At 34.3% G+C, this 24856-nt stretch overlaps 4 protein-coding genes across 6 annotated transcripts; all 4 read left to right on the top strand.

Annotated features, from left to right (window-relative positions):
* The first annotated feature begins 6346 nt into the window (after positions 1–6346).
* LOC106311136 lies at positions 6347–6939 on the top strand. The gene has a single exon (XM_013748364.1). The coding sequence runs from the start codon at positions 6492–6494 to the stop codon at positions 6747–6749; it is 258 nt and encodes an 85-aa protein (XP_013603818.1). The 5' UTR covers positions 6347–6491; the 3' UTR covers positions 6750–6939.
* Positions 6940–9064: 2125 nt separating this feature from the next.
* Positions 9065–14632, top strand: LOC106308061 (probable cadmium/zinc-transporting ATPase HMA1, chloroplastic). The gene is made up of 13 exons (XM_013745180.1): positions 9065–9572; positions 9681–9831; positions 10264–10448; positions 10546–10692; positions 10762–10957; positions 11050–11162; positions 11330–11568; positions 11726–11831; positions 11919–12086; positions 12151–12367; positions 14026–14213; positions 14291–14377; positions 14454–14632. Exons 1-13 carry the CDS (start codon positions 9147–9149, stop codon positions 14523–14525), a joined length of 2295 nt encoding a protein of 764 aa, XP_013600634.1. The 5' UTR covers positions 9065–9146; the 3' UTR covers positions 14526–14632.
* A 2294-nt stretch (positions 14633–16926) lies between these two features.
* On the top strand, positions 16927–20199 carry LOC106312333 (polyadenylate-binding protein 4-like). Of its 2 annotated transcripts, XM_013749819.1 has the most exons (9): positions 16927–17306; positions 17819–18600; positions 18683–18760; positions 18822–18911; positions 18998–19135; positions 19219–19374; positions 19439–19630; positions 19720–20014; positions 20085–20199. In XM_013749819.1, the coding sequence occupies exons 1-8, from the start codon at positions 17057–17059 to the stop codon at positions 19969–19971; spliced, it is 1938 nt and encodes a 645-aa protein (XP_013605273.1). In that variant the 5' UTR covers positions 16927–17056; the 3' UTR covers positions 19972–20014; positions 20085–20199. The 2 variants fall into 2 exon arrangements, with proteins under 2 accessions (XP_013605273.1, XP_013605272.1); XM_013749818.1 differs by having other exon boundaries at positions 19720–20199.
* Positions 20200–21194: 995 nt separating this feature from the next.
* LOC106312681 (filament-like plant protein 7) lies at positions 21195–24849 on the top strand. 2 transcript variants are annotated; one of them, XM_013750290.1, is made up of 6 exons: positions 21195–21372; positions 21754–21844; positions 22143–22266; positions 22341–23997; positions 24075–24123; positions 24209–24721. In XM_013750290.1, the coding sequence occupies exons 2-6, from the start codon at positions 21773–21775 to the stop codon at positions 24719–24721; spliced, it is 2415 nt and encodes an 804-aa protein (XP_013605744.1). In that variant the 5' UTR covers positions 21195–21372; positions 21754–21772. The 2 variants fall into 2 exon arrangements, with proteins under 2 accessions (XP_013605744.1, XP_013605745.1); XM_013750291.1 differs by lacking the exon at positions 21195–21372 and having other exon boundaries at positions 21773–21844; positions 24209–24849.
* Positions 24850–24856: the final 7 nt, after the last annotated feature.

Below are 24856 nucleotides of genomic sequence, written 5' to 3'. Positions count from 1 at the left end.
ATTCGAAACCCTAACTTCAATCGAAATATCCCCAAATCGATTTAAAACTGAAAAGAAACCCTAAATCTCGAGGAGAACAACATCCGACCAAAACAAATCCATAAACGAACGATAGGAGGCTTCGATTTACCTTCGATATCACCAAGTCGTCTGTCGCCTCTTCGATCGCCCGGAGCTTTTTTTTTTTTAATCTCCTTCGCGTTTAATTTTTTTTTCCCTGAACCAAATTCATCCCGACATCGAACCGGGGAAGGGATGACACGTCGGTAAGGATTCAATCCTTCCAGCCTTCTAATTAAGTTACGGTCCTTAATAAACCGTACTTAATTAAATTTTTTTAATTCTATTTTTCCTAAAACCGCGAGCTAAGGACTCAATAAACCGACCGTTGCGGTTGGTCTAACAGTAGTGCGGGCTTACTTCAGGTTAGCATGAACTATATTGACTATTTTATAAAATAAAATATGCGACTGTTGCTATCTATTACGTAATGTTATTTAAGTTGATATATGCGACCAACCTTATGCTAGAGAATATATTTTTAAATATGGTCTATCTAAGGTGCTCTAGAATTTTTTTAAATAACATTTAGAAGACATACACAACTGCCACATATGATGGCTTTTTTTTTAATTTTTTACAAAATTCAGGTTATAACTATTTAAAAGATCTTCAATTAATATATATGGGATCCTAATTTCATCAAAAAATATAGTATCTTAATTTATTAAAATATGAAAATTAATTAATACTAAAAGAAAATACTACAAAAAGTACAAAAATACAATAATTATATGAGAAATATTATTATACTTTGTGTTTTTTTTTGCTAAAAATCATTATAAATTTGTTGCAGTATCAGATTTAGGAGTGTTAATATTTCTCATGTTTGGTTATCAGTTCAGAAAATTATTTACTTATATGATTGACAAAAGAAATTGGATAACACACAACATAATTGCAATTTATGGATTTTACAGGTGTCAATTTATATAGAATCTTAGCTAATTAACTAAAGTTTGATATGTTTATATCAACATGACACATAACAGATTTGTAGTTCATCACGTTATGACGTATGTTAAAAATGTGTGATTATTATAATACGTGATAATATTATTTCCTTTCTAGCAAAGTCCTTAATAGTAAGTAAGAATACAGTAAAAAAAATTTTATCAAGAAAATATGTAAAAAGAAAATTCTTAAAAGAAAATTATACAAAGATAACATTCATAAATTGGTCAAAGGTATACATTTAAAAAGTAATGCTGTTTGATTATGTGTATCTGCAAAATCTGTCAAGGTGGCAAAAATGAAATTTACTATATATTAGAACAAAATATCCTCATTCACATAGATATGAAGTGGAGTAAAAAGTATATTTCAAACTAAACTTTACAGGTTGAGTTTTTACGAATTGTAGAATAATGTATATTTTAAGGGAAATTGCACTCAATAACATTCAAAATATTAAAATTAAAAATCTAATCAATGATATATTCTTAATATGCAATGAAAATTGGTTAGTTCATCAATTGTCCCATGATTAGAAATTGCATGACCAACAAAAAATTAATAATATAATATCTAACTATTTTATTTAGTACACCGTTATATAATAAAATTACCATCATATCCTTTTATTTCATCGGCATGACCATAACCGACTATTGATTAGATAATTATTCAGTAGTGTATGAAATTTAAATCATGGATTAATATACTTCACATATTTACACTGTTTAAGAATAATGCAAACCAGTTTCTTTGTGAATCTCAAAGACTAACGAAGGCGACAAAATTAGATGGAACAACGATAGCCACAAATAAGAGGAAGGTAATGAAGCAGAGGCGACACACAGATGACATATTCGATGTCAGTGAGGATGAAGCCGGCGAGTCAAAAACCAGAGAATCTTGATTCAAAGGCGGCAAAAACGAGTAAAGACCAAAAAATCGGTTTTCCTCGTATCGCCAACTGTAAACTCCTTTGATGTCGCCGATCTCAAACATTTTTGTTGCTATTAATTTTTCCTTCATCATCTTTTTTTTGGACATAGACTATCTTCACCGTGACTCAGAAGAGGAAATTGTTATCCCTGTAAATTTATTTAGGTATTACTATTTTATAATTTGAGGCATTTAGTATATTATCTCTAGACCATTTCATAATTTTATTTATTTATACTATACTATTTATCATGTTCAGTCTATTTATATTTTCATTTGTATGCAATGTTTTAAAATATTTATTATCTATACCATTTGTTTATGTATTAATAAGTAGTTCAATACTATTTTACATATGATGGTCTTTTTGATAATTTGCGGATATAAATGGAATACACATTTCATTATGTACTATTTGAAAAGAGTTTATAATATTATCGTGTACATTTAAAAGAACGTTATTAGCGACGTCTCCAATATTACCCCTCCGCATTTGTTGCATTCTACTCCGCACCTTAAGTCGAATCAATCAGAAATTTAAACAAGACCTCTTTTTAGTCTCCATTACCGATGTTACGCTCTCGTACATCCCCGATGATTTTTTTTTTACTTGAAGGTCATCAAATTGGATTCTCCGATTGATTATTAACATTGATGATTGGTATCGTCTTCGTTGTTTCTTCTATGTTTTAACACTTCTTATTTTGCAAGTATATTTTATTATTCAACTTATATAGTGTAGTTTAATATTAAAAATAGAATTTTTAGTAATTAAACTCCTCGACTAAAGATGAATAGTAAAAACACACTTTCAACTAAAAATCTTGTGAAATAAACCCTCAACTTTAATTTCGTTAACATATGTTACCTTCTGTCTAAAAAATCGTGACGGATGGTAACATACGTTAACGGTTTATAAGTTGAAGGTTTATAATGTTGAAAACTTAGTTGAAGGTTTTTTTACTATTCAAAAATAGTTGAGGATTTTTATCACTAAAAGTCATTAAATGTTTTAAAATATTTATTATCATTTATACATTATTTTAGATTGATATAAACCTTTAAAACTAATTTATAAATTTTAATACATTACTTTATAACCGATTTATAAATCTTCATAAATATTTTAATACTTTTACATATGATTAATACGGTTTCACAATGATTTCATAAGTTTTTACAATTTTTGCTACTTGTTAGTATAAAATAATCTAACATTTTTCGTGATACTACACAAACATAAAGTAATACAATAAATCAAGAACAATATATCAAATATATTATTGATCAAGAAAACAAAAATATAATGTATTTACTCAGAAATAAATGAGAATAAAAATAATCATGCATTATTTTTGGAGGATATGAGGAAAATATGAGCCGGATGACGGAAATCATGAAAATAGGAAAAAATGCGTCATACTCTAAATAGAAATATTGACTTCATAGATGAATTATCCTCGACACTACTTAAGATTTAATATAACTAGGTAACTTTAAATTATTTGATATTTAACAATGACGATATAAACACACAAATTTTTCATATCATTATTGCCAAATATCAAATAATTTAATATTTTGAAGTTATAATAAGTTGTAAGTAGTGTTGAAAATTATTTATTTAGGATGTATAAATTAATTTTATAGTAAATTAATGTATTAAAATTTATAAATTAGTTTTAAAGGCTTATAAATCAATCTAAAACAATGTATAAATGATAATAAATATTTTAATAACATTTAATGACTTTTAGTGATGAAACCCCTCAACTATTTTTAAATCGTAAAAAAACCAATCAACTAAATTTTCAACATTATAAACCTTCAACTTATAAACCGTTAACATATGTTCCCCTCCGTCACGATTTTTTTAGACGAAATGTAACATATGTTAACGGAATTAAAGTTGAGAATTTATTTCACATGATGTTTAGTTGAGATTTTTTTACGATTCATCTTTAGTTGAGGAGTTTAATTACTAAAAATCCTAAAAAATATTATATACTATTTTTTATTTTAATTTTATTTAAAATATTGTAAGTATATATTATATTTTATATCAGAGTTTAGAGTTGAGTGATTCAGGTTTAGAGTTTAATATTTAAAGTATGTGAGTGAGAGTAGAAGTATGATATTAATTGGATTATGTAAATAGAATGTCTCTCTATTTTATCCTATTTCTGGGTGTTCTATTATATTGTTTTGTACATAGAAAACAATGTCACTGGCACGCCTCCATTGTTTGTCATCTTCCTCTGTAAAGTCCGTTTGCAATTCATCTCTCTTTTACGGAATCTCTCAAATACCATAATTTTTAAAGACGCCATCACAGTCACTAGAGGCCCATCAAATAGCCAATGATTTGTTACGTTGTTTCCATCAACTTGTCCTTATCTTTTGGAAAGTTACTCGTTCAATCCGATAGTTGTAAAAGACGCCATATGAGGTTAAAAATTGAGCTTTATCAAAGATTAGTGTTTGCGATCAACTGGGCATCATAGTTTTTTTTATATATTGGACCTTCTTCAACCTCAATTTCTGCTGGCCACATTTGCACTCGTCGATGTCATTTCTTACTTTCTCTATCACCGGTTACTTAGAGCATCTCCAACGTATATCTCTATAATTTTCTCTAAAATAGAAATCTCTATTATAGAGGTGAAAATGCTCCAATGTATGCCTCTATAATAGAGTTCCTCTATTTTAGAGGAAAATATAGAGAAAAGTTATTTCTTGCCTCTATATTTAGAGGTGAAAATAGCATATCTCTATATTTTTCCCTATAAATAGAGGAACTCTATTATAGAAGTATACATTGGAGTATTTTCACCTCTATTATAGAATTTTTCTATTTTAGGAGGAAATATAAAGATAGAAATAGAGGTGAGTTGGAGATGGTCTTAGAAACAATAAGCGTATATTTAGACAAAACGTGCATGAAATGTTATTAGATTAGTAACATCGAATCAAAGCTATTTTCTTAATTTTGATTCAAAAATTAGTTAGTTGGCAACCCGTTATTATTTACCTCAGATTTTGGCTTTTTCACTCGAGTACAGGTCAAATTTTCTTATAACAATTGTTTTGAAAAACACTTTCAAAGGTTGAGTAATCAAAATCTACTTTGCTCATGATTTTTCAAAGGATGCTACTTTGAATGGAAATAAAACAACAACGTGAGAAACAAACAAAAAAGTAGGCAGATTGGTGTTTGAACTTTTGAAACATCGATCAAGTTTGATATAGTTGACTCAGACATATCCAAACGATACTAATTTTCAACTAAAAACTATTTCGACTGTTAATTTGATATTGCCTTTTTCTATGATATTAATTAATATCTGTGATTTTCATATAAATATTTTTTCATATAAATATTTTTTCATATAAATATATTATTCAAACTAATGAGTACTCAGGTTTATTAGATAAAATATAATGTGTGACATAAAAATTATAATTAATTAAATTTTGGTATATATATTATTAATTTAAATTAGTATATGCATTATAAATTGATTTAAAGTAATCATCATTTTCATTTTCCTTGATTCTAAACAATTTAATTTTATTAAAACTGAAATAATAAAATAAAATATTTATAATACTAGAAATAATAAAACTGAACAAGAGTATATATCTTCTTGATTCCTTAACACATTGAGTTTTCCACATGAGAGATGCGGCTGATACAGTTCCCATTGTCTACTACAGTCATCCATAGCAAGTTTAATGGAAAGTTCCAGCCAAGATATGAAAAAAAAAAAGATATGAAAAACGGCGTGGTATAGATATATCATCCGATGCCATTGAACCACTAGTTTGGTTTTATGGAGGAACTTCCAAGTCTTTGTAGATGAGTGTTTCCATAATCTAATTGGACCACCTGAATGCAGAGAAGAAGGCTCAGCTCGAATGCTCCAGTACTGACCATTTCCTTGTTCACAAATCTGTTTTCAGGAAGTCATAGGCTAAAGGTATGAGTTTTAAGGACGTTTTGTCGCTTTATGTAATATAGAAATAAATAAATAAAATTCTAGGCCAAAATATACATCAAATAATATAATATACACTTTGATCGAAAATAATATAATATACACTATATATGACTTCCCAACATCTTTTATATGATCTACAACTAAAAGTCTGCTCCAAACAATCAGAGAGAAAATCAAGTTATTTCTTCAGCCAGGAAAAAAAAAACTAATCTCCATTCCTCCTTGATGGCTTTTGTTTTCTTCAAAATTATATTATTTGAAAAAAATAAGGCGACCAAGAACAAGAAGCAACCTCGGTGTCTTCCCAGGAAGTAGCGTTCTGTTGAATTCTAAACTTACGAAGTCAAAACTTTTAAAAATGCATACTTTTCTTCTCCTTCAAGGCTCTCCACACCATTTATATAATCCAACTCCAAGTTCACAAACTCATCACAACAAATTTCATCAGTTCGATTTGACTAGTGAAAATATATATACAAAAAAAAAAAGGAAAAAGAATTTCTGTTATACTCCGAAGCGTCTAAAAGAAAATTATAAATCATGATGAACAAAGTTGTTCTGAGTTCGATTCTGTTTTTCATGTTGGTGGGTTCGGTTCTTGTAGTGGAGGCTCGTCCCTTGGGTTTAACGAAGGCCGAAGAGAAGCTAGTGGCTAAGTTCTTCGATGGTTTATCACTTGGAGCGATCAAGGAATCGGGTCCTAGCTCCGGTGGTGAGGGTCATAAGGTCGTGGATCGGAGTGAGACGCTTGTATATGTTAAGCAATCCGGTCCCAGCCCGAGCGGACCGGGTCACTAACTAAGGAACCCGTGGTTCCAGAGTTCCTATCGGACTGGTTAAAGTGGCCAGATTACTTTCTTTCGTTTCTTTTATTTGTTATACTTTTCAGATTAGTTGTAGACTTGTAGGTAAGAATTTTTCTTTACCTACCACACAATGATGGACGACAACATTTTAGGAAATCAAGAATTAGTAGAACCTCAATTTATTCTCTGTTGGCCTTTTTTTGAATTATGGAAATTTATTTCAAACAGTTTTCAATGTAATAAAGTTCAATGATTATGTTCATTGATATAATAAATTCATTTAAATTAATGTTTAGTGTAAAAGAAGACCAATACATGTAAATATGTAATTATCTCTCCATTTCATTTTAATTGTCGTTTACTAAATAAAAACATCATCACTAATACACCTATAACCAACAAAAAAATAGATTGAAATATAAAATTAATAAATTTTGTAATGAAATTATAAAACGACATTTATTTTGAAACGAAAAATTTTATTCTACAATGACAACTAAACTGAAACGGAGTGAGTAGTTGGCAATAAAGTATATCACTACAAAATCAGGCAAATCACGGGGAAAACATTCGTCGAAATGTTTATTTCCGATGGATTCCTCACAAAGTTGTCTTTCGGAACTATGTTGTCGGAAAAAAACCCGTCGGGATGTCCTGAATTTTGTTTGACGGATGTTACCAACAACATACCGACCAAAGTGCTCGCATGAAATGTCCATAGGGAATTCCTGACCACCGTTATCCATCGAGAATTCCCGACCAAAGTTTATCACTCGGAATTTCCGACCAAATTCCAAACGACGAATTTCAGTAAAAAATTTATGACGATGAACTTCGGTCGGGAATTCTCAAAGATGTCGGTATTCCCCTATGGCAAACTCCGGTCAGTAATTCCCGACCGTCTACTTCCGTCAGAAATTCCTGGCCACCAGCTTCCATTGGGAAATTCCTGACCGCCAACTTCAGTAGAGAAGTTAAAATATTTTTTTAAAAAATATTTAATTTATTTATTTTTATATAATATTAATACCAAAAACTATTTAAAATATTAATCAAAATCATAACTAAAATTAATTAAAAAGTTGCTAATATAATAAATAATTTTTATAAAATTATAAAAACTAAATAATCATAATTTTGGTTAATTGATATGTTTAGTAAAATTAAAAGTGTAAACTTTAAGGTTTAATGTTTATGATTTAAGTTTTAGAGTTTAAGATTTTAAAATTAAATAAGTTTATATGTTATAGGTTTAGTGTTTGGGGATTAAAATTATAAATTTATAATTAAATTGTATGTTTGATAAAAAAAAGTTTAAAATTAATTTAGTTTAGACTTTATGGTTTATATTTTAATTTTATAGTTTAAAAGATAATAATTTAGTGTTTATAATATAGGGTTCGGATGATTAGAAAAGAAAACATTTAGGCTTTGGAGATTGGAATGTGAAGTTTAAAGTTTAATTTTATGATAATGGATTTAAATTTGAAATTATTAAATTTCGAATTTAAAATATAAAATTTAATGTTTATATTTATGATTTGGGATAGGGTTTATGTTTGGTGTTTGGAGTATAATATTTATGGTTAAGATTTACGATTTGAAGTTAAAATTTTAAAATAATTAAATTTTGACTTTAGATTTAAGATTTAAAGTTAAATTATTAAAAAAGTAGAGTTTTAAGGTTTTTTCTTAGGAGTTAAGGTTTAAAACCATTTTAGGATATAGGGTTTCAAATTGTTACAGTAAAAACCGTGGCAAATCGTGGTATTTTGTGGCTATTATAAGCTAGCTACAAAAAAAATTGTGACAAAATCGTTACAAAAAGATTTTTTGTAAATTGGCCATGAAAAATTTTGTGACTAAACCTGGCAAAAAATATTTTGGTGGACTAGCTATGATTTTAGTCATGTTTTATTTGGTGGCAATTTGTCACAAAATATTTATGGTAAAATCTTGCTATTTTAGCCGCGTTTTATTTTATTTTATAGCAATTTAGTAATTTTTTTCTTACAGTTTACACATGAATAGCGTTTTTTTTTTGTGACTTTTCGTAACATTGTTATGGTCTTTTAAAAAAAAATCGCATTCGTGGCTATAGCAGGTAGCATGAGATAATTGAAAAACACGATGAAAACAAAAGGAAATATTTAAAAAAAAAATTAAAAGTGATAAGGAAATGGAACATAAATATGGTAGATGAAATATTAAAAATGATTTATTATGTAAAATTATCAAAAATGCATTTTTTCCTGTAAAATGGGATCATTATGAGGCCATTTTACAACATTTTCGTATAATTCCAAACGGAGCCCTTTTCTTTCTTCTTGTTCTTGTTTCCCCTCAACCAGATCAGAAGTGAAACAGAGGTGAGCTCAATTCCTCGAGTATGGAACCAACTGCTTTTACACATTCCTCTTCTCTCACTAGATTCCCTTTCCCTCTCAAAGCCACTCTCCGTCTCAACTCCTTACTTCTTCAACCTACCACTCTTCCCATTCACACCACTCCCCGCCGATCAGTTCATCTACTCACCAAATCAGCCTGCGAAAACCACAGTCACCATCACCACCACCACCGACATTGTTGTTCCGTGGGGCAAACGGCATCGAACTATCCTCAGAAAGTGCTGATCGAGTTCGCTAAGGCTATTGGATGGGTTCGATTAGCCAACTTCCTCAGAGAACACCTCCACTTGTGCTGCTCCTCAGCCGTGCTCTTCATCGCCGCCGCCGCTTGCCCTTACTTGATTCCTAAGACTTACATCAAACCTCTTCAGAACTCCTTCATGATTGTTGCTTTCCCTCTTGTTGGAGTAAAGAATTCTCCCTACTTCTTCTTCTTCTTCTTCTTTATACTCTGTTTTTCGTCGAATTAACAAGCTTAGTTTCTAAAGAAAGAATCGGTTTCTCTCTCGTGTTAGATCTCAGCATCATTAGACGCAATTATGGATGTAGCTGGGGGAAAAGTGAACATCCATGTTCTAATGGCATTAGCAGCTTTTGTATCTGTGTTTATGGGAAACGCGTTAGAAGGAGGATTGCTTCTTTCCATGTTCAATCTTGCTCATATTGGTGAGAACCAACTTTGTAGCTCTAATTTGGTAGTTTTTAACCCCAACTGAACTCACTTATGAGTTTGGTAGTTTTTAAAAGTCGTGGTCATCGGTTCGGTTTAAAAAAAAAACATTCTAAAAAAATCATTTTGATTTTAACCAAAATTTCAAATTGAACTAACAAAAAATTTGAACTGTATTAAACAAAATAACATAACTGCCTGAACTTTTAACAAAATTTAATTGAATTCTAACCGAAATAAAAAAAAAAAACTTTGTAAATTTGGCAAAATTTTCATTAAAAAAACTTTTACCGAATATCGAACCGAGCCGAATTTTTGAGTTAATTCAATTCGGTAAGATTTTGTGCAAACCGCACAAATCATTCAAACCAAACCCGCACTGGTCGGGTTGAGATTTGAGTATGCATCTTGACATTCTTTTTCTGTAGCTGAGGAATTCTTTACTAGGCGTTCCATGGTCGATGTTAAAGAGTTAAAGGAGAGTAATCCAGAGACTGCATTGGTGATTGATGTGGATAATGACAATGTACCAAACTTCTTTGATTTGTCATACAAAAGCGTCCATGTGCACAATGTAGAAGTTGGATCCTATATATTAGTAGGAACTGGTGAGGTTTGTGAATCCTGTCTCTTTTGCTTTCGATTTCTTCAAAATTCTTAAAACTTTTACCGCCTTAATTTAACTGAAGCTGTTTTCTATTTGTGTTCAGATTGTGCCTGTGGATTGCCAAGTCTATCAAGGTAATGCAACCATAACGGTTGAGCACTTGACTGGTGAGGTGAAGCCATTGGAAGCAAAAGCTGGAGATATAGTGCCTGGTGGTGCGAGGAATTTGGATGGGAGAATAATTGTGAAGGTATACATATAATTTGACTATATGCGTAGGTTCTCTAGCTTATTCTTCTTCCATGAACTACATAACCAGGTTATGAAGGCATGGAATGAGTCGACACTAAATAGGATTCTACAGTTGACCGAGGATGCAAACTCTAATAAACCCAAAATTCAGAGATGGCTGGATGAGTTTGGTGAGATTTACAGCAAGGTGGTGGTTGTTTTATCAGTATCTATTGCCTTCCTTGGTCCAGTTTTTTTCGAATGGCCCTTTCTCAGCACCATAGGTATTGTATACCAGTCCTTTCCTTCTATTTTTAAATGGAGTATTGACTTACTTTAAAGTCCCTAAAAATGGTTGATATTTAATGATGCACAGCATGTAGAGGATCTGTTTACAGGGCATTAGGATTTATGATGGCGGCATCACCGTGTGCCTTGGCAGTTGCTCCATTAGCTTATGCTACTGCTATTAGCTCATGTGCCAGAAAGGTATCTTACTAGTATTCTATGTAGTCAAGCTGAGTAAACTGAAGTTGATAAGTTCTTTGCTAGCTCTTTCAGTTCTGACATTGGTTTGTACACATCTTATTATTAGCAATACTGTGCTAAAGTTACATTGATGTGATCTTCATGTGTAAGTTGTGATCGTTTTATAGGGAATATTGCTGAAAGGTGGACAGGTACTGGATGCTTTAGCTTCTTGCCATACTATTGGCTTTGACAAAACCGGGACCTTAACAACCGGTGGCCTTACATGCAAAGCAATTGAACCCATTTATGGGCATGAAGAAGGAAATAATGCAAGTGTAACACCCTGTTGTATCCCAAATTGTGAAAAAGAAGCATTAGCCGTTGTAGCTGCAATGGAAAAAGGTACAACACATCCTATTGGAAGGTACTACTTGTTAAACCTTCCTATTGTCTCAAATTATATCATCATTATACTAGTATCTTTCCATTTCAACATTTCAAACTCTAAGAATGTTTGCTAGAATTAGCTAACTTATTATATAACTCGCTGTCAGTAACAGAAGCAAACCATACTTTTGCAGAGCCATGGTAGACCACAGTATTGGCAAGGACCTGCCTTCTGTATCTGTTGAAAGCTTTGAGTATTTTCCTGGTAGAGGCCTTACTGCTACAGTTAACTGTGTTGAGGTGCAAGCAATTTATTTACTAGATTATGTTACCTCCATTTAATATCTTTATAACTCTCAATACAGCTTTTATTGCTTTGTTATGTAGTCGGTAACTGAAGACATGAGTAAACTGCAGAAAGCGTCACTTGGTTCTGTAGAATTCATCACTTCACTCTTCAAATCGCAAGACGCGTCTAGGAAGATCAAGGATGCTGTAAACTCATCTTCGTACGGAAATGACTTTGTTCATGCCCTTCTTTCGCTTGATCAGAAGGTATCACTCTTTCTTGATTGAAAGTCTAGAGGTGTTAAACCTGAGATCCAACTCTTTTGACTAGGTAACATTGATTCACCTCGAGGATCAGCCTCGTCCAGAGGTACCAAAAGTTATAGCAGAACTAAAAAGCTGGGGTAGGCTTAGGATAATGATGTTAACCGGAGACCATGAGTCAAATGCTTGGCGAGTTGCAAATGCCGTGGGTATTGATGAAGTCTATTGTAACCTAAAACCAGAAGACAAACTGAATCATGTCAAAAACATCTCAAGAGATTCAGGTTATGATTTTCTTAAAATGGAACCAATTTTTTTTTAGGTTTTGGCTCAGGTTTGATTAAGAGTTAAGTTCGTTCAGTACGTTAGTTTGGTTTTAATCTTTATAACTAGATTTCCACCCGCACAACCGTGCGGTTATATATTTTCATATTTATATATATAGATATTTGTTTTACATAATTATTATATATTTTTAATGTTACTCATATATTTAAATGTTTGTATAATTATGCCAAATATAATAATTTTATAGTTTTCATGCTATAAATTAAAATCATCACATATATATGTTGCTTATTATATATTGTCTTATTGAATTTGCGTTTAATTACTAAACTAAAATTTTTAATGCATGAAACAACATATATGAAAACAATTTTGTATTTAATTTATTATAATCATGATCCGTAATTCAAATCACTAGATTTTTTTAGTAANNNNAAAGTTTAAGATAAGTTAAATTTTTATACATGTATTATATAGTTTACTAATATTAACCCGTTCTACCAACATATTATATTTTTAGCATAAATATTTTATATTTATGAAAATAAAATATGTTAACTTATCAATTTAAAATAATTTTATCATATTTTTTTCAATATAACATTTTTATTTTAAAATGATAGATATTTTTATAAAATTGATAAAATAGGATATAATTTTATTCTTTTAGTAACATTTCATTACTAATTACGAAATTAGTTGAAAATATTTATATTCAATTTATGACAATTAAGATCTTATTATAATCTTTTCAAGAGATTTGTTAGAATTTGTTTTTTAAAATTAAAAGATAATATGATTAAAGTCGTTAAAAATATTATGTATATTAGCATTAGTGATATACATTTAATATAAAATTTAAATGATGGTCCAAATAAAAATATCACTCATCAAAAATCATGATTTTTATTTTATTAGAAAACAAATTTGAAAAAAATTAAAATAAAAATAAATATTTATTTCTAACAAAATCTTTAAAAATTATTATTGAATGTATTTGTGAAATTAATTAATTTCATTTTATTTAAATTTTCGTTTATAAACCAAAACTATATTCAATTTTAATTTCTAATTATATTTTATGATAATTTAAATTAAAACTAACTAATTTTTGAAAGTAAATTTAAAAAGATTCTAAGAAGATTTTAAAAAGATTTTGTTAGAACATTTTAAATATATTCATTTGTATTTCAAATAAAAAGATAAAAATATTAAAAGATATAATAATGAACTTATGTAAAATATGATATTTTCTAGGAATGGTCCAAACTAAAAAAAACACACATGAAAAGAAGTCATGACTTCTGTTTTAATATATAAGATGAATGAAAATTTAAAAATATAGATTTATACTAAACTAAATCAGAATCCTATCCAAATTTTGAACCAAAATAACTAAAATAGGCAATTTAACGAAAATTACCCCAAAATTTTAACCAAACTGAAGTAGATCTAGAATCTAACTGAAAATTAAAAACTTTAGTTCACTTTGGTACAATTTTTAAAAGCCAAACAAGTTTTGTTCGGTGTAGTTCAGTAAGATTTTGTACGAACCGAAAACTGAATTACCTGAACCGAATTACCCATTTGAACCAAACTCGCATGCCTTTAAGAGGCTGAAAATTGAATTCAGGTGATTGAGTTTTTTGTTTAGGTGGAGGATTAATCATGGTGGGAGAAGGCATTAACGATGGTCCAGCTTTAGCAGCTGCAACTGTAGGGTTTGTCCTTGCTCAACGTGCAAGTGGCACGGCTATAGCGGTTGCTGATGTCTTACTGCTTCGAGACAACATCACTGGTGTTCCCTTCTGTATTGCAAAATCCCGCCAAACAACAACACTGGTACTAACAACAGACTTAATAACACGAAAACCAGATGTAAACTTGTCAGATTTATATTTTATAACATCATTTTGCAGGTTAAGCAAAACGTGGCCATTGCGTTAACCTTGATACTCTTGGCCACTCTCCCATCAGTTCTCGGATATCTTCCTTTATGGTTAACGGTAATGATCATGTTCTGCTTCTCCAAAGCTTTTTTAAAACAGTTTCTATTGACTTATAATGTACTCTATATCACAGGTGCTGTTACATGAAGGTGGAACGCTTCTTGTTTGCCTTAACTCGATACGCGGTTTAAACGATCCATCATAATCATGGAGACAAGACATAACTCAAATGAGCAGCAACTTCAACTAAGACACTTGTGTAATGATCGAACTCAATTTCATATAATCAAGTGTTAGAAAATTTGAATTGAATCTCAAAATCTATTTAAATCTCTAAACCCTACACTACGATCAATATTAGCTCCTTGCACCATACACGAACTTCCTCCTCCGCCATTTCCTAGCTGTAAATCGCAATCATCAAAGCATCATCATCTGGTGTGACATCAGACAAGGCAACGGCTGGGTTGGCTGAACCCAAACCAAGTTCTAAGACAGAATTACTCTATAATTTTCTATATAATTTTCTAAAATTAGAATAACTCAATTATAGAGTGATTTTTACTGCAACATAATTATTCCATTATAAAATAGAAATAGAATAATATTTTCTTTCTACTCTATAAATAGTAATATTACTCTACATTTTACTATAAATAGAATAATAATGTTATTGGACCAAAAGTTTTTTTTTTGCAGCAAACGGTTGTTCTATTACTCAAACTTGTTGTGGTCTGGGTAACCAGACCGGAATAGAACAACCAATAAAACAAAAAGATCTATGGAAAGAACGAGCATTCCTAGCCAGCGAATCAGCGATTTCATTTTACGCCCTCGGGAAGTAGCTGATCTTGAAGTCTGGAAAACACATCTGAAGAATTTGAATGACCTCCAGTTCAGTTGAGAAGTTTGGCCATGCGTGTGGGTCTGTTATCATTGCAATCAGGTCCTTGCAATCTGTCTCAAATCTCTGACAGGTCGAATGTTGTAGCATGTTCTCCATTGCTCATCTTAGCGCCTCCAGTTCCGAGTGTAGTGTTGTCTCACGCCTCCTTAAGTTCCGTGTATCCATTAATTGGATCTTTTCCATGCTATCCTTCCAGATCCATCCAATCCCGCTGAACTGATTTGTGGAGGTCCATGAACCATCCACCATGCAAATATTACTCATGCTTAAGGTTTGTGTTTCTTCAACAATTTATGCATGTGGAGGTACATGTATAGTATCCTTTGCATTGTACCAAGCCTGGCACTCACTCTCTGCATATCTGACTAGCTCCAACGGGTCCTTATCTATACCTCTGAATAATTTATCATTCCTAACATTCCAAATGTACCAGATTATCCAGGGATAAGAGTCTTTATCATCTTCTGGCTCCATAATACTATTCTTCCTCCAAAATAGATAGTCTATGTTGGCGTATATACTCGAGATGGGTAAAGTTTGAGAGCTTGATGGTGTTGATGATAATGCTCATGCTTGTAAAGCCAGTGGGCATTCGAAGATCGCATGAGTAACAGTTTCTTCTGGCTCACCACATCTTGGGCAGTAGTTATCACATCGCATATTGCGACGTACCAGATTCTTTGTGACCGCTAACTGCCCTGAGATTAATTGCCATATTAGATGACAAATCTTTTGTGGTGCATTCACTTTCCAAACAAAGACTTGAAGTTTGGTTATACTGGGCTCTAGCACCTCTTCTTTCTCGTCATCTGTCAGGATATTTGTAGCCACCCAATATCTAGACTTGACTGTGTATTGACCATTTTTGGTATAGCTCCAACAAAAAATATCACGTCGATGAGTAGGGCTTATAACCAGACTCTGAATCATTGGTATGTCTTCTTGGTCTACATAATGTTCTAGTTGTCTAGCGTCCCACTCCTTTGATTGAAAATTAATAAGACTGCTGACGGTCATCTTTGGATTTACTACTGGGATCCTGGCCCGAACTGGCCTTGCTAGATTTACTATTGGACCAAAAGTTACTTATTCCATTTTAGAAAATATTATAGAAACGTATTAGAGATGCCTATTATAGAAGCGCATTAGAGATGCCCTACGTTAAAAGAATTTTATCTCGCTATCTCTGGACTTTGCCATTTTTCTTTTAACTTTATGTGATATTCTTCTCTTTTTTATTTATTTAATTTTTTTAATCTTTTTCGAGCAAATATCACATTTTAGAAATAAAATGATAAATACATAAAAATTCAACTGTTAAGATTTGAAACAAAAAAATAATAGTAGCATCAATTTCGAATCAATAATAAATAAAAATAAATTCGGTTTTTTCAAGCGCCATCTAGTCAAGTAGTAAAGAAGAATGTAGACAAAAAGAATGTAAATGAATAGTCTTATAGTCACGAGATGATCACGTGAGATATGGAAAGACCCACCGAAAGAATCGGACGGCACAGACCATTTCTTATATTTTATCTTCAGCCGAGTTAAAATAAAAAAGAAAAGATCGTACGGCTAAGACGGAAGCAGGTTATTCTTGTTATTAATCTGAACCGTGAAAAAGAAAAAAAAAGGATATATTTTTTTTTAAGCAGGGTAGGGTTTTCGAGCAAAGGCATCATCGTTGAGAGACTTGAGCAAGTATATAAACTCAAACCTTTTCTCCATCTCTCTCCGCTGCGGTCTCACCGTGCTGACCACAACCCCCCGACTTCGTCTTCCGTCGTCCTTAACTTATCCCTATTTAAAATAAAACAAAACTAAAAAAAATGGCCCAGGCTCCTCCTCCTTCGTCTTCTCCTCCGGCTACAGACGGGACAACGGTGGCTTCTGATGGACTCAATCTCGGTTCTATGTGCTCCCTCTACATCGGAGATCTGGATTTCAGCGTCACTGATTCTCAGCTCTACGACTATTTCACCAAGGTCTGTCAGGTCGTATCCGTTCGCGTTTGCCGTGACTCGGCCACCAATACTTCTCTTGGATACGGCTACGTCAACTACAGCAAAATCGATGATGGTTTTGTGCCCTAAAGCTTCCACCTTTTTTGATATTTAACATTGCACATTATGATTATGATCTGTTTTAGGATAATCTGAGTGATGGGTATTGCTTAGATGGAACTGTTAATGCATGTTTGTGTCAGAAAGTATGTTTCTTTGCGTCTAACTTGAAGTCTTTGGTTGTGTTTTTTTTGTGTCCTCAAGTTTCCACCTTTTTTTTCATATTTATCATTCCGCATTGTGCTTATGATCTGTTTTAGGATAATCTCAGTGATGGGTATTGCTTAGATTGAACTTTTAATGCATGTGTGTGTCGAAAGCGGTTGTGTTCTTTGTGCCCTAAAGTTTCCACCTTTATGACATTTATCATTCCGCATTATGATTATGATCTGTTTTAGGAGAATCTGAGTGATGGGTATTTGCTTAGATCTCACTTTTAATGCAATGTTTGTGTCGAAAGTATGCTTCTTTAAGTCTAATTTGAAGTCTTTGTTACTTTGGATTGAGTCTTGTGTTTTGTAATGACAGCGGAAAAGGCAATGAAGAAGCTGAATTTCACTCATCTCAATGGCAAGATGATCCGTGTTACTTACTCTTCTCGGGACTCTGCTGCTCGTACAAGTGGGATTGGCAACTTATTCGTCAAGAATCTGGACAAGTCGGTTGACAACAAGACGCTTCACGATACCTTCTCAGAGTGCGGAAACATCGTGTCCTGCAAGGTCGCTACTGACCACATGGGCCAGTCCAGAGGATACGGTTTCGTGCAGTTCGAGAGCGAGGACTCAGCTAAAACCGCTACCGAGAAGCTCAACGGTAGAATCCTCAACGACAAAGAGATCTTCGTCGGACCGTTTCTCCGGAAGGAGGAGCGTGAGTCTGCTTCCGATAAGACCAAGTTCACCAATGTCTACGTGAAGAATCTCTCGGAGACGACTACTGACGATGAGCTGAAGGCTGCTTTTGGACAGTACGGTGGCATCTCGAGCGCTGTGGTTATGAGGGACGGAGACGGGAGGTCCAGGTGTTTCGGGTTTGTCAACTTCGAGAGTGCGGAAGACGCGGCTCGCGCTGTTGAGGGGCTTAACGGGAAGAAGTTTGATGATGACAAGGAGTGGTATGTTGGTAAAGCTCAGAAGAAGTCCGAGAGGGAAGTTGAGCTGAGCAGAAGATATGAGCAAGGCGTGAGGGAGACGGCGGGGAACGGATTCGATGGTTTGAATTTGTATGTTAAGAACCTTGACGAGACCGTCACGGATGAGAAGTTGCGTGAGCTGTTTGCTGAGTTTGGTACTATTATTTCCTGCAAGGTCAGTATTGTTTTGCTTTTGAGCTTTACTTCTTTTTTACTTTTTGTTTGTCTATTGAATTGAATTGAATCTGAACAATCAGGTTATGAGAGACCCTAATGGAATTAGCAAAGGATCAGGATTTGTTGCCTTATCTGCTGCCAGTGAAGCTTCTAGAGTGGTAAAGACATTTACTAAACTGTTTTTGAGTCTCGTTTTTATGTAATATGTTTTTTTGGCAGCTGAACGAGATGAATGGTAAAATGGTTAGTGGCAAACCGTTGTATGTGGCGCTTGCACAAAGGAAGGAAGAAAGAAGGGCTAACCTGCAGGTAATTTACTTAATTGACCAACCTTATCATCATCATCATCAGTTACTTTGGTTTGATCCATCATATCATTATGGGTGTTGTTGCAGGCACAGTTTTCTCAGATGAGACCTGCCTTTGTCCCTGGTATGAGTCCTAGTATGCCAATATTCCCAGGTGGTGGTGCTCCAGGTATTGGACAGCCCATGTTTTACGGTCAAGGGCCTCCACTAATCATCCCTCACCAGGTAACCCACTTTTTTCTCTAAAGCTGAGATTTGTTTAATTTGATGTGCTCATTTACTTAAAAAATAATAATAATCTTTGATAGGGTGGATTCGGATATCCGCCTCAGATGGTTCCTGGAATGAGGCCAGGCTTTTTTGGGCCGATGATACAGCAAGGCCCACGACCAGGTGGAAGGCGGCCAGGTGATGGGCCCATGCACCATCAGCTTCAGCAACCAATGCCTTTTATGCAGTCACAGGTTAGTTAGTGATTTAGATTGATCGTTGAAGCCCTTGCTTTAACTTTGTTCTCTTCTTGTCTAGATGATGCCAAGAGGACGTGGGTACCGTTACCCACCTGGTAGAAACATGCCAGACGGTCTAATGCCAGGAGGAAGGGTTCCATTTCCTTATGACTCTAATGGAGTGCCTCTTGGTCAGCATTTGCCCGCCGGTGCATTGGCTTCTTCCCTTGCTTCTTCCCTTGCTCAAGCTTCCCCTGCTCAGCAGAGAACTGTAAGCATCTCTCTCTCTCTCTCTCACAATATATAGTCCTGGGGGGCTTGGAGAAGAGTATGTTTTACTTACATGGTATGTTTGTGTAGCTTCTGGGTGAGAGTCTATACCCATTAGTGGACCTGATAGAGCACGAGAACGCTGCCAAAGTGACGGGTATGCTTTTGGAGATGGATCAGGCCGAAGTTTTGCATCTGCTCGAGTTCCCGGAAGCTCTAAATGCTAAAGTTTCAGAGGCATTGGATGTGTTGAGGAACGTGAATCAGGCAACACAGGGGAGTGAAGGCAAGAGTGGAACCCCAAGTGATCTCTTGGCTTCACTTACCATTCATGATCACTGATGAGTAGCTTTTGTCTGAGTTCTACTCTTAACTCTCTCTCTCTCTCTCTCTCTCTCTCTCTCTCTCTGATTGACTATTTTTGTGGGAACTGGTTTCTCTCTCTCTCTCTCTATCTCTGATTGACAATTTTTGTGCGAACTGGTTTGCGTTCTAGACTTTTGCTGGATGTGATGATTGTTTCTGTTTTGACTCTAAACTTGGAATGATGTTTTTTTTTTGGTTGGATTATCATTTACTATTGCAAATTTTCGACTGGTGAAAAGTCTTTTATGATGATTCACTTTTAAATTGCACTAAAAAGTAAACATCAATTTGTTTTAAATTAAAGTAACACTGATTTCCGACTGATGAGTAGAAGTTTTTGAGTAGTTTGCTAATTAAATTTTTATTTGGACCCATTATGAAGTCATTTCTAAATAAAGAAGGCGAATGTGTGTTACAAAAAAAAGGCGTATGCTTGTTAATTAAAGTGATTAGCTAATAGATAGTTTAAGTGAAGGCATCTTTCATAACAAGAAGAGTCTGCTACATAAACATAAAAACACTCTTAAGGCTAAAATGTAAAAAGAAAAGACAAAAAAGGTGATCTTCCTCCTAAAAATAGAAGTAATTTCCTTTAATATGCATTTTGATTCGAGAAGCTTGTTATTAGTTTAGAGTTAATTTCCATTTAAAAGATACCAATAGTTAAGTCTTAAGATAGAGATCGTAAGCTAAACTACAAAAACAAAAGCTCTTCTCAAAAGTTGATCAGAATTGTACGCTTAACTCAATTAATTATTCCAGTAAGCATAAAGCATTCCTACTAATTCCAGCAATGCAATAATAAAAAAAAAAAGAGAATTAATAAAGTATAAGCTTGACGTTTTAAAATATTAGAACACCTAAGTCTCCATCTCAAGGATTAAAGGATTCTTAATTTCCTACTAATCACTCTTTGAGTCTTTGGATAAAAGGAAAGCACTAATAAATAATTAATTTACTAAATATTAGAATTCCGAGGTCCGTGAAATTCATAAACATGTTTACATTTAGATACAATTTTTTTTTTTTAATTTTAGTCTTTAAATAAGCGATTTAATTAATTAATATCGTAGGATCCAACGTTCATGAAGCGTACGTGGACCATTTCGATCAGATCCTACCCGACACATCCTCTCTCTCACTCTCCCACTCTACAGTCTCTCTCTCTAGAGTTGTTTTCGAGTCATCTTAAACAGTCCCTTTCCCTTTCCCTTTCACTTACACTTTCATTTGTGAACAATACCTTTGTTATCACTTTATCTTTATTTTCTTCGTCTTGTCCAGTCTCTTCTTCCTTTGTCTTCTCTGTTGTTAATCTCCATTGTTGTTTCCTCCAGACGACCGGAGGAGTTTGGTACGAGTTTCTTTCGATTTAAGGTGAGTAAAGTTTTTGTTTTCTTTCATGGCTTTCTCCAAATCTTCTTAATGTGGTTAAAAATAAATCTAACTTTATTGATTCGTCATGTGTTTCTATTAAAGTCTTCAACATTTTTGTTGTTGTTTTGTTTAGTGCATGTAGAAGCCATTGATTGAGCTTTAAATCTTTGTGCATTTTGGGAGATTTATTTTTCTAAAGTAGGGAAGTTTTTATTGAGTTCTTTTTTTTGGTTTTGTTCTTCATTCTCAATCTTGATTCTGAGTTGCATTCACCTGTGAATGTGGGTCCATTTGACAAATGTGGGATCCAAAAAAAATCTGAACTTTAGTTTATGCATATGAGTTACTAAAAATCTTTTTTTTTTTGCTTTGTGTTATAAGATAGTTGTGGGGGTAATAGATGGACCATAAAGCATGGCCTTGGAAGAAGAAATCAACGGAGAAAAGCAATGGCATATCCTCCAATGAAGAGGTAAGTAAGGTGGACATTAATGATAACATTTGTGTCTTTCTTGTTGTTAGGTTGGACAATGGATCCTTATTATGTACTTTCTTGAGACATGTTTCTATGGTTTACTACTTGAATACCAGAGTGTGATCTGTTTGAGATTCAACTCTTTCTTTTCACTAGGTTTTGATTGTCTTTCTTGGTTGGTGAGACCAAAGCAAAGGCCCTTCTAGCTTTTTGCTAAAGATAATAATAAAATCTGAAGCACCATTGATTGAGAAATCTTTGCTGATCATGAGCTTGATTGTGTTCTTAAAACTAGATTGAGAAGCTTGTTGCTGACAAGATACAGCTGGAGAATCGCCTTACAAGTCTAAATGATAAGCTTACCTCTGTCGAAGCTGAGAGCAATAAGCATAAGTCTGAGACACAAGAAGCAATTTTTGGTAACTTTACTCAATCTTAATCTCACAAGTCTTACATAGCTTCCTGTGGTCCATATGCATTTTCTGCTAAACAGGATGGGAGAAGACAAAAGCTGAATCAGCATCTCTCAAGAAGAAGCTAGAAGAAGCTTTGACTGAGAAACACAGGAGCGACGAGAGGTCGAGTCACACGGAAGCTGGTCTGAAAGAATGCATGCAGCAGCTTCGTTTTCTCCGGGACGAGCAGGAGCAAAGGATGCATGACGCTTTGACAAAAGCATCACATGAATACGAAAGAAGGTTGAACGTTGTAAAGACAGAGATTGCAGACACGTGTAAGAAGCTTGCAGAGGCAGAAGGCGAGAACACTCGGCTCTCAAAGGCTTTGTTAGCAAAGAACAAAACTGTTGAAGAGTTCAACAGAGACAGGGACCGCATCGTGTCCGATTTCAATGCTCTGGTGAGTAGCTTAGAGTCGAAGGAAAAGGAAAACGTTACGCTGAGGTACGAAGTCAGAGTGGTGGAGAAAGAGCTTGAGCTTCGGAATGAAGAGAGAGAGTTTAGCCGTCGAACAGCTGAAGCGTCTCATAAACTTCACTTGGAGAATGTGAAGAAAGTTGCAAAGCTGGAACAAGAGTGTCAAAGGTTACGTGTACTTGTCAGGAAACGGTTGCCGGGACCTGCTGCTCTGTCCAAAATGAGACACGAAGTAGAGATGTTGGGAAGCAGAAGAAGCTCTAACAGCACGACGATAGATTCAGAAAAGATCAATAACCTCACTGAGCAGCTATGCTTACTGGAAGAAGAGAACAAGACTCTGAGGGATGCATTGAACAAGAAAGTTAATGAGCTTCAGTTCTCAAGAAACATGTATTCTCGAACAGCGTCTAGACTACTAGAACTCGAGGAATCTTGTAAAGGCACAACAAACATTGAGCCAAGCCGGAGCAGCAATGTGTCCCATGAAGTCTCTCTTGCATCGTTTCCAGAGTTTGACAACAATGATGATAAAGTTAGCTGTTCTGATTCCTGGGCTTCTGCTTTGCTCTCAGAGCTGGAGAATTTCAAGAACAAGAAGCAAATGGGCTCGACACCTAAAGCTTCAGAGATGAAACTGATGGATGACTTTGCTGAAATGGAGAAGCTTGCAAGTACAGTACCTGGAAGCTCTCCTATCTTCTCTTCTGATTCCATTTCAGCTACTGGTCCGTTAGAGAACGACTCTAACGAAGATCCATCAGAGGCAGCGAAAACTCAGAGGAACGCTGGTGAAGTACTTGAAGATATCAGTAAAGCTCTGTCAGGTGTAAACCAGACCGAGACTCTCACTGTAGAGGGTGCAGAAGACACAGAGTGTGATACCAGCAAGTGGATTCGCAGAATCGTTGAAATTATAGAAGGATTCAGCTTAAAAGGAGAATCAGAAAGGCTTTCGGGTTACACTGCTCGTCTCTTGCAGTGGAAAACAACAGAGCTAAGTAGTGTGTTGCAGCGGTTTCTCCAGACTTGCTACGATCTAATAGACAGAAAAGCAGACATGAAGAAGTTTGCGGAAGAGTTAAGCACTGTGTTGGTATGGATGGTGAACCATTGTTTCTCTCTTCAAAATGTTTCAAGCATGAGAGAAGAGATCAAGAAGCAGTTCGAATGGGATGAGTCACTGAGTGGGAGCGATGTTTCCTCTTTAGCTTGCAAGGATCACGAGCTGCCAAGCAAAGTGGTTGAAGAAGAGGCAAAGGACAAGCCGGCAAGGTATATATGTGCATGCTTGAACACTTTGATCAATCATAGATGTATCTCTGATGCATCCTGTGGTATTCTTGTTGCAGTGCTTCAGCGAACGAGTTCAAGCTGGAGGAACAGAAAAACATGCGAACTGTAAGTAACCAGGATAAGATCAAATCCTTACATTTTGACAAATGAGAGGTTGAGATTTTTTTTTCTTTTGTGTCTGATGGTTCAGGAACTGGAGATCACTGCTGCTTCTGAAAAGTTAGCCGAGTGTCAGGAGACGATTCTAAACCTCGGAAAGCAGCTCAACGCGTTGACTAACTCAAAAGAGACAGCTTTACTTTCGGACAAACTCACACCTGGGCTTTCCCACAAACCGAACAACCTAGCTACTGCCCTACTGCCTTCACAAGGGACAAAACCAGAGAAGAGATTGACCACTCAGAGATCATCTCTTTTGGATCAGATGAAGGCAGAAGATCATGACACTGGAGAACCCAAGGATCAGAAGAAACCTCAAGCAGCTGATAAAAACGGAAAAGGAGGTGGTTCTGTCTACAATGAAACCATCGACGCATTGGAGCAGATTCTTCTCTCAGACAGAAAAAGCAAAGGCTCTGAAACAAATTGCTGCGCCATTGTTCCTCAGAAAAAGAACGGCGGAGTTAAGAGCCTCTGGAGAAAGCTGTTGGGGAGGAAAAAGAACAGCAAGAGCAAGAAGCTCCCTAATATATTCGCTACCTAGAGAAGACAGTTATCTAGACTATATCATCTAATATCTTGATCATGTTTTTCTATGTTACTCGTACTAAGCAAACTAAAACTGTAATTCTTCATAGAACGTTTTGGCAGTATATATATAAATCCCACGTAGCTTGCT

This window comes from Brassica oleracea, chromosome C8, assembly GCF_000695525.1.
Source record: "Brassica oleracea var. oleracea cultivar TO1000 chromosome C8, BOL, whole genome shotgun sequence".
Classification (NCBI taxonomy): domain Eukaryota; kingdom Viridiplantae; phylum Streptophyta; class Magnoliopsida; order Brassicales; family Brassicaceae; genus Brassica; species Brassica oleracea.
The sequence above is the reverse complement of the archived record's forward strand: the minus strand, read 5'-3'. Positions and strand labels throughout refer to the sequence as shown.

What these genes read in the sequence shown, in the direction of transcription:
- LOC106311136 (XM_013748364.1), top strand. Translation starts at nt 6,492, where the DNA reads ATGATGAACAAAGTTGTTCTGAGTTCGATTCTGTTTTTCATGTTGGTG.
- LOC106308061 (XM_013745180.1), top strand. Translation starts at nt 9,147, where the DNA reads ATGGAACCAACTGCTTTTACACATTCCTCTTCTCTCACTAGATTCCCT. An exon ending in GCCCTTTCTCAGCACCATAG is followed by an intron (nt 10,958 to 11,049) that starts GTATTGTATACC and finishes AATGATGCACAG; the next exon opens with CATGTAGAGGATCTGTTTAC. An exon ending in CCCGCCAAACAACAACACTG is followed by an intron (nt 14,214 to 14,290) that starts GTACTAACAACA and finishes ATCATTTTGCAG; the next exon opens with GTTAAGCAAAACGTGGCCAT.
- LOC106312333 (XM_013749819.1), top strand. Translation starts at nt 17,057, where the DNA reads ATGGCCCAGGCTCCTCCTCCTTCGTCTTCTCCTCCGGCTACAGACGGG. An exon ending in AAAGAAGGGCTAACCTGCAG is followed by an intron (nt 18,912 to 18,997) that starts GTAATTTACTTA and finishes GTGTTGTTGCAG; the next exon opens with GCACAGTTTTCTCAGATGAG. An exon ending in TGCCTTTTATGCAGTCACAG is followed by an intron (nt 19,375 to 19,438) that starts GTTAGTTAGTGA and finishes CTTCTTGTCTAG; the next exon opens with ATGATGCCAAGAGGACGTGG.
- LOC106312681 (XM_013750291.1), top strand. Translation starts at nt 21,773, where the DNA reads ATGGACCATAAAGCATGGCCTTGGAAGAAGAAATCAACGGAGAAAAGC. An exon ending in GACACAAGAAGCAATTTTTG is followed by an intron (nt 22,267 to 22,340) that starts GTAACTTTACTC and finishes TCTGCTAAACAG; the next exon opens with GATGGGAGAAGACAAAAGCT. An exon ending in GCAAAGGACAAGCCGGCAAG is followed by an intron (nt 23,998 to 24,074) that starts GTATATATGTGC and finishes TTCTTGTTGCAG; the next exon opens with TGCTTCAGCGAACGAGTTCA.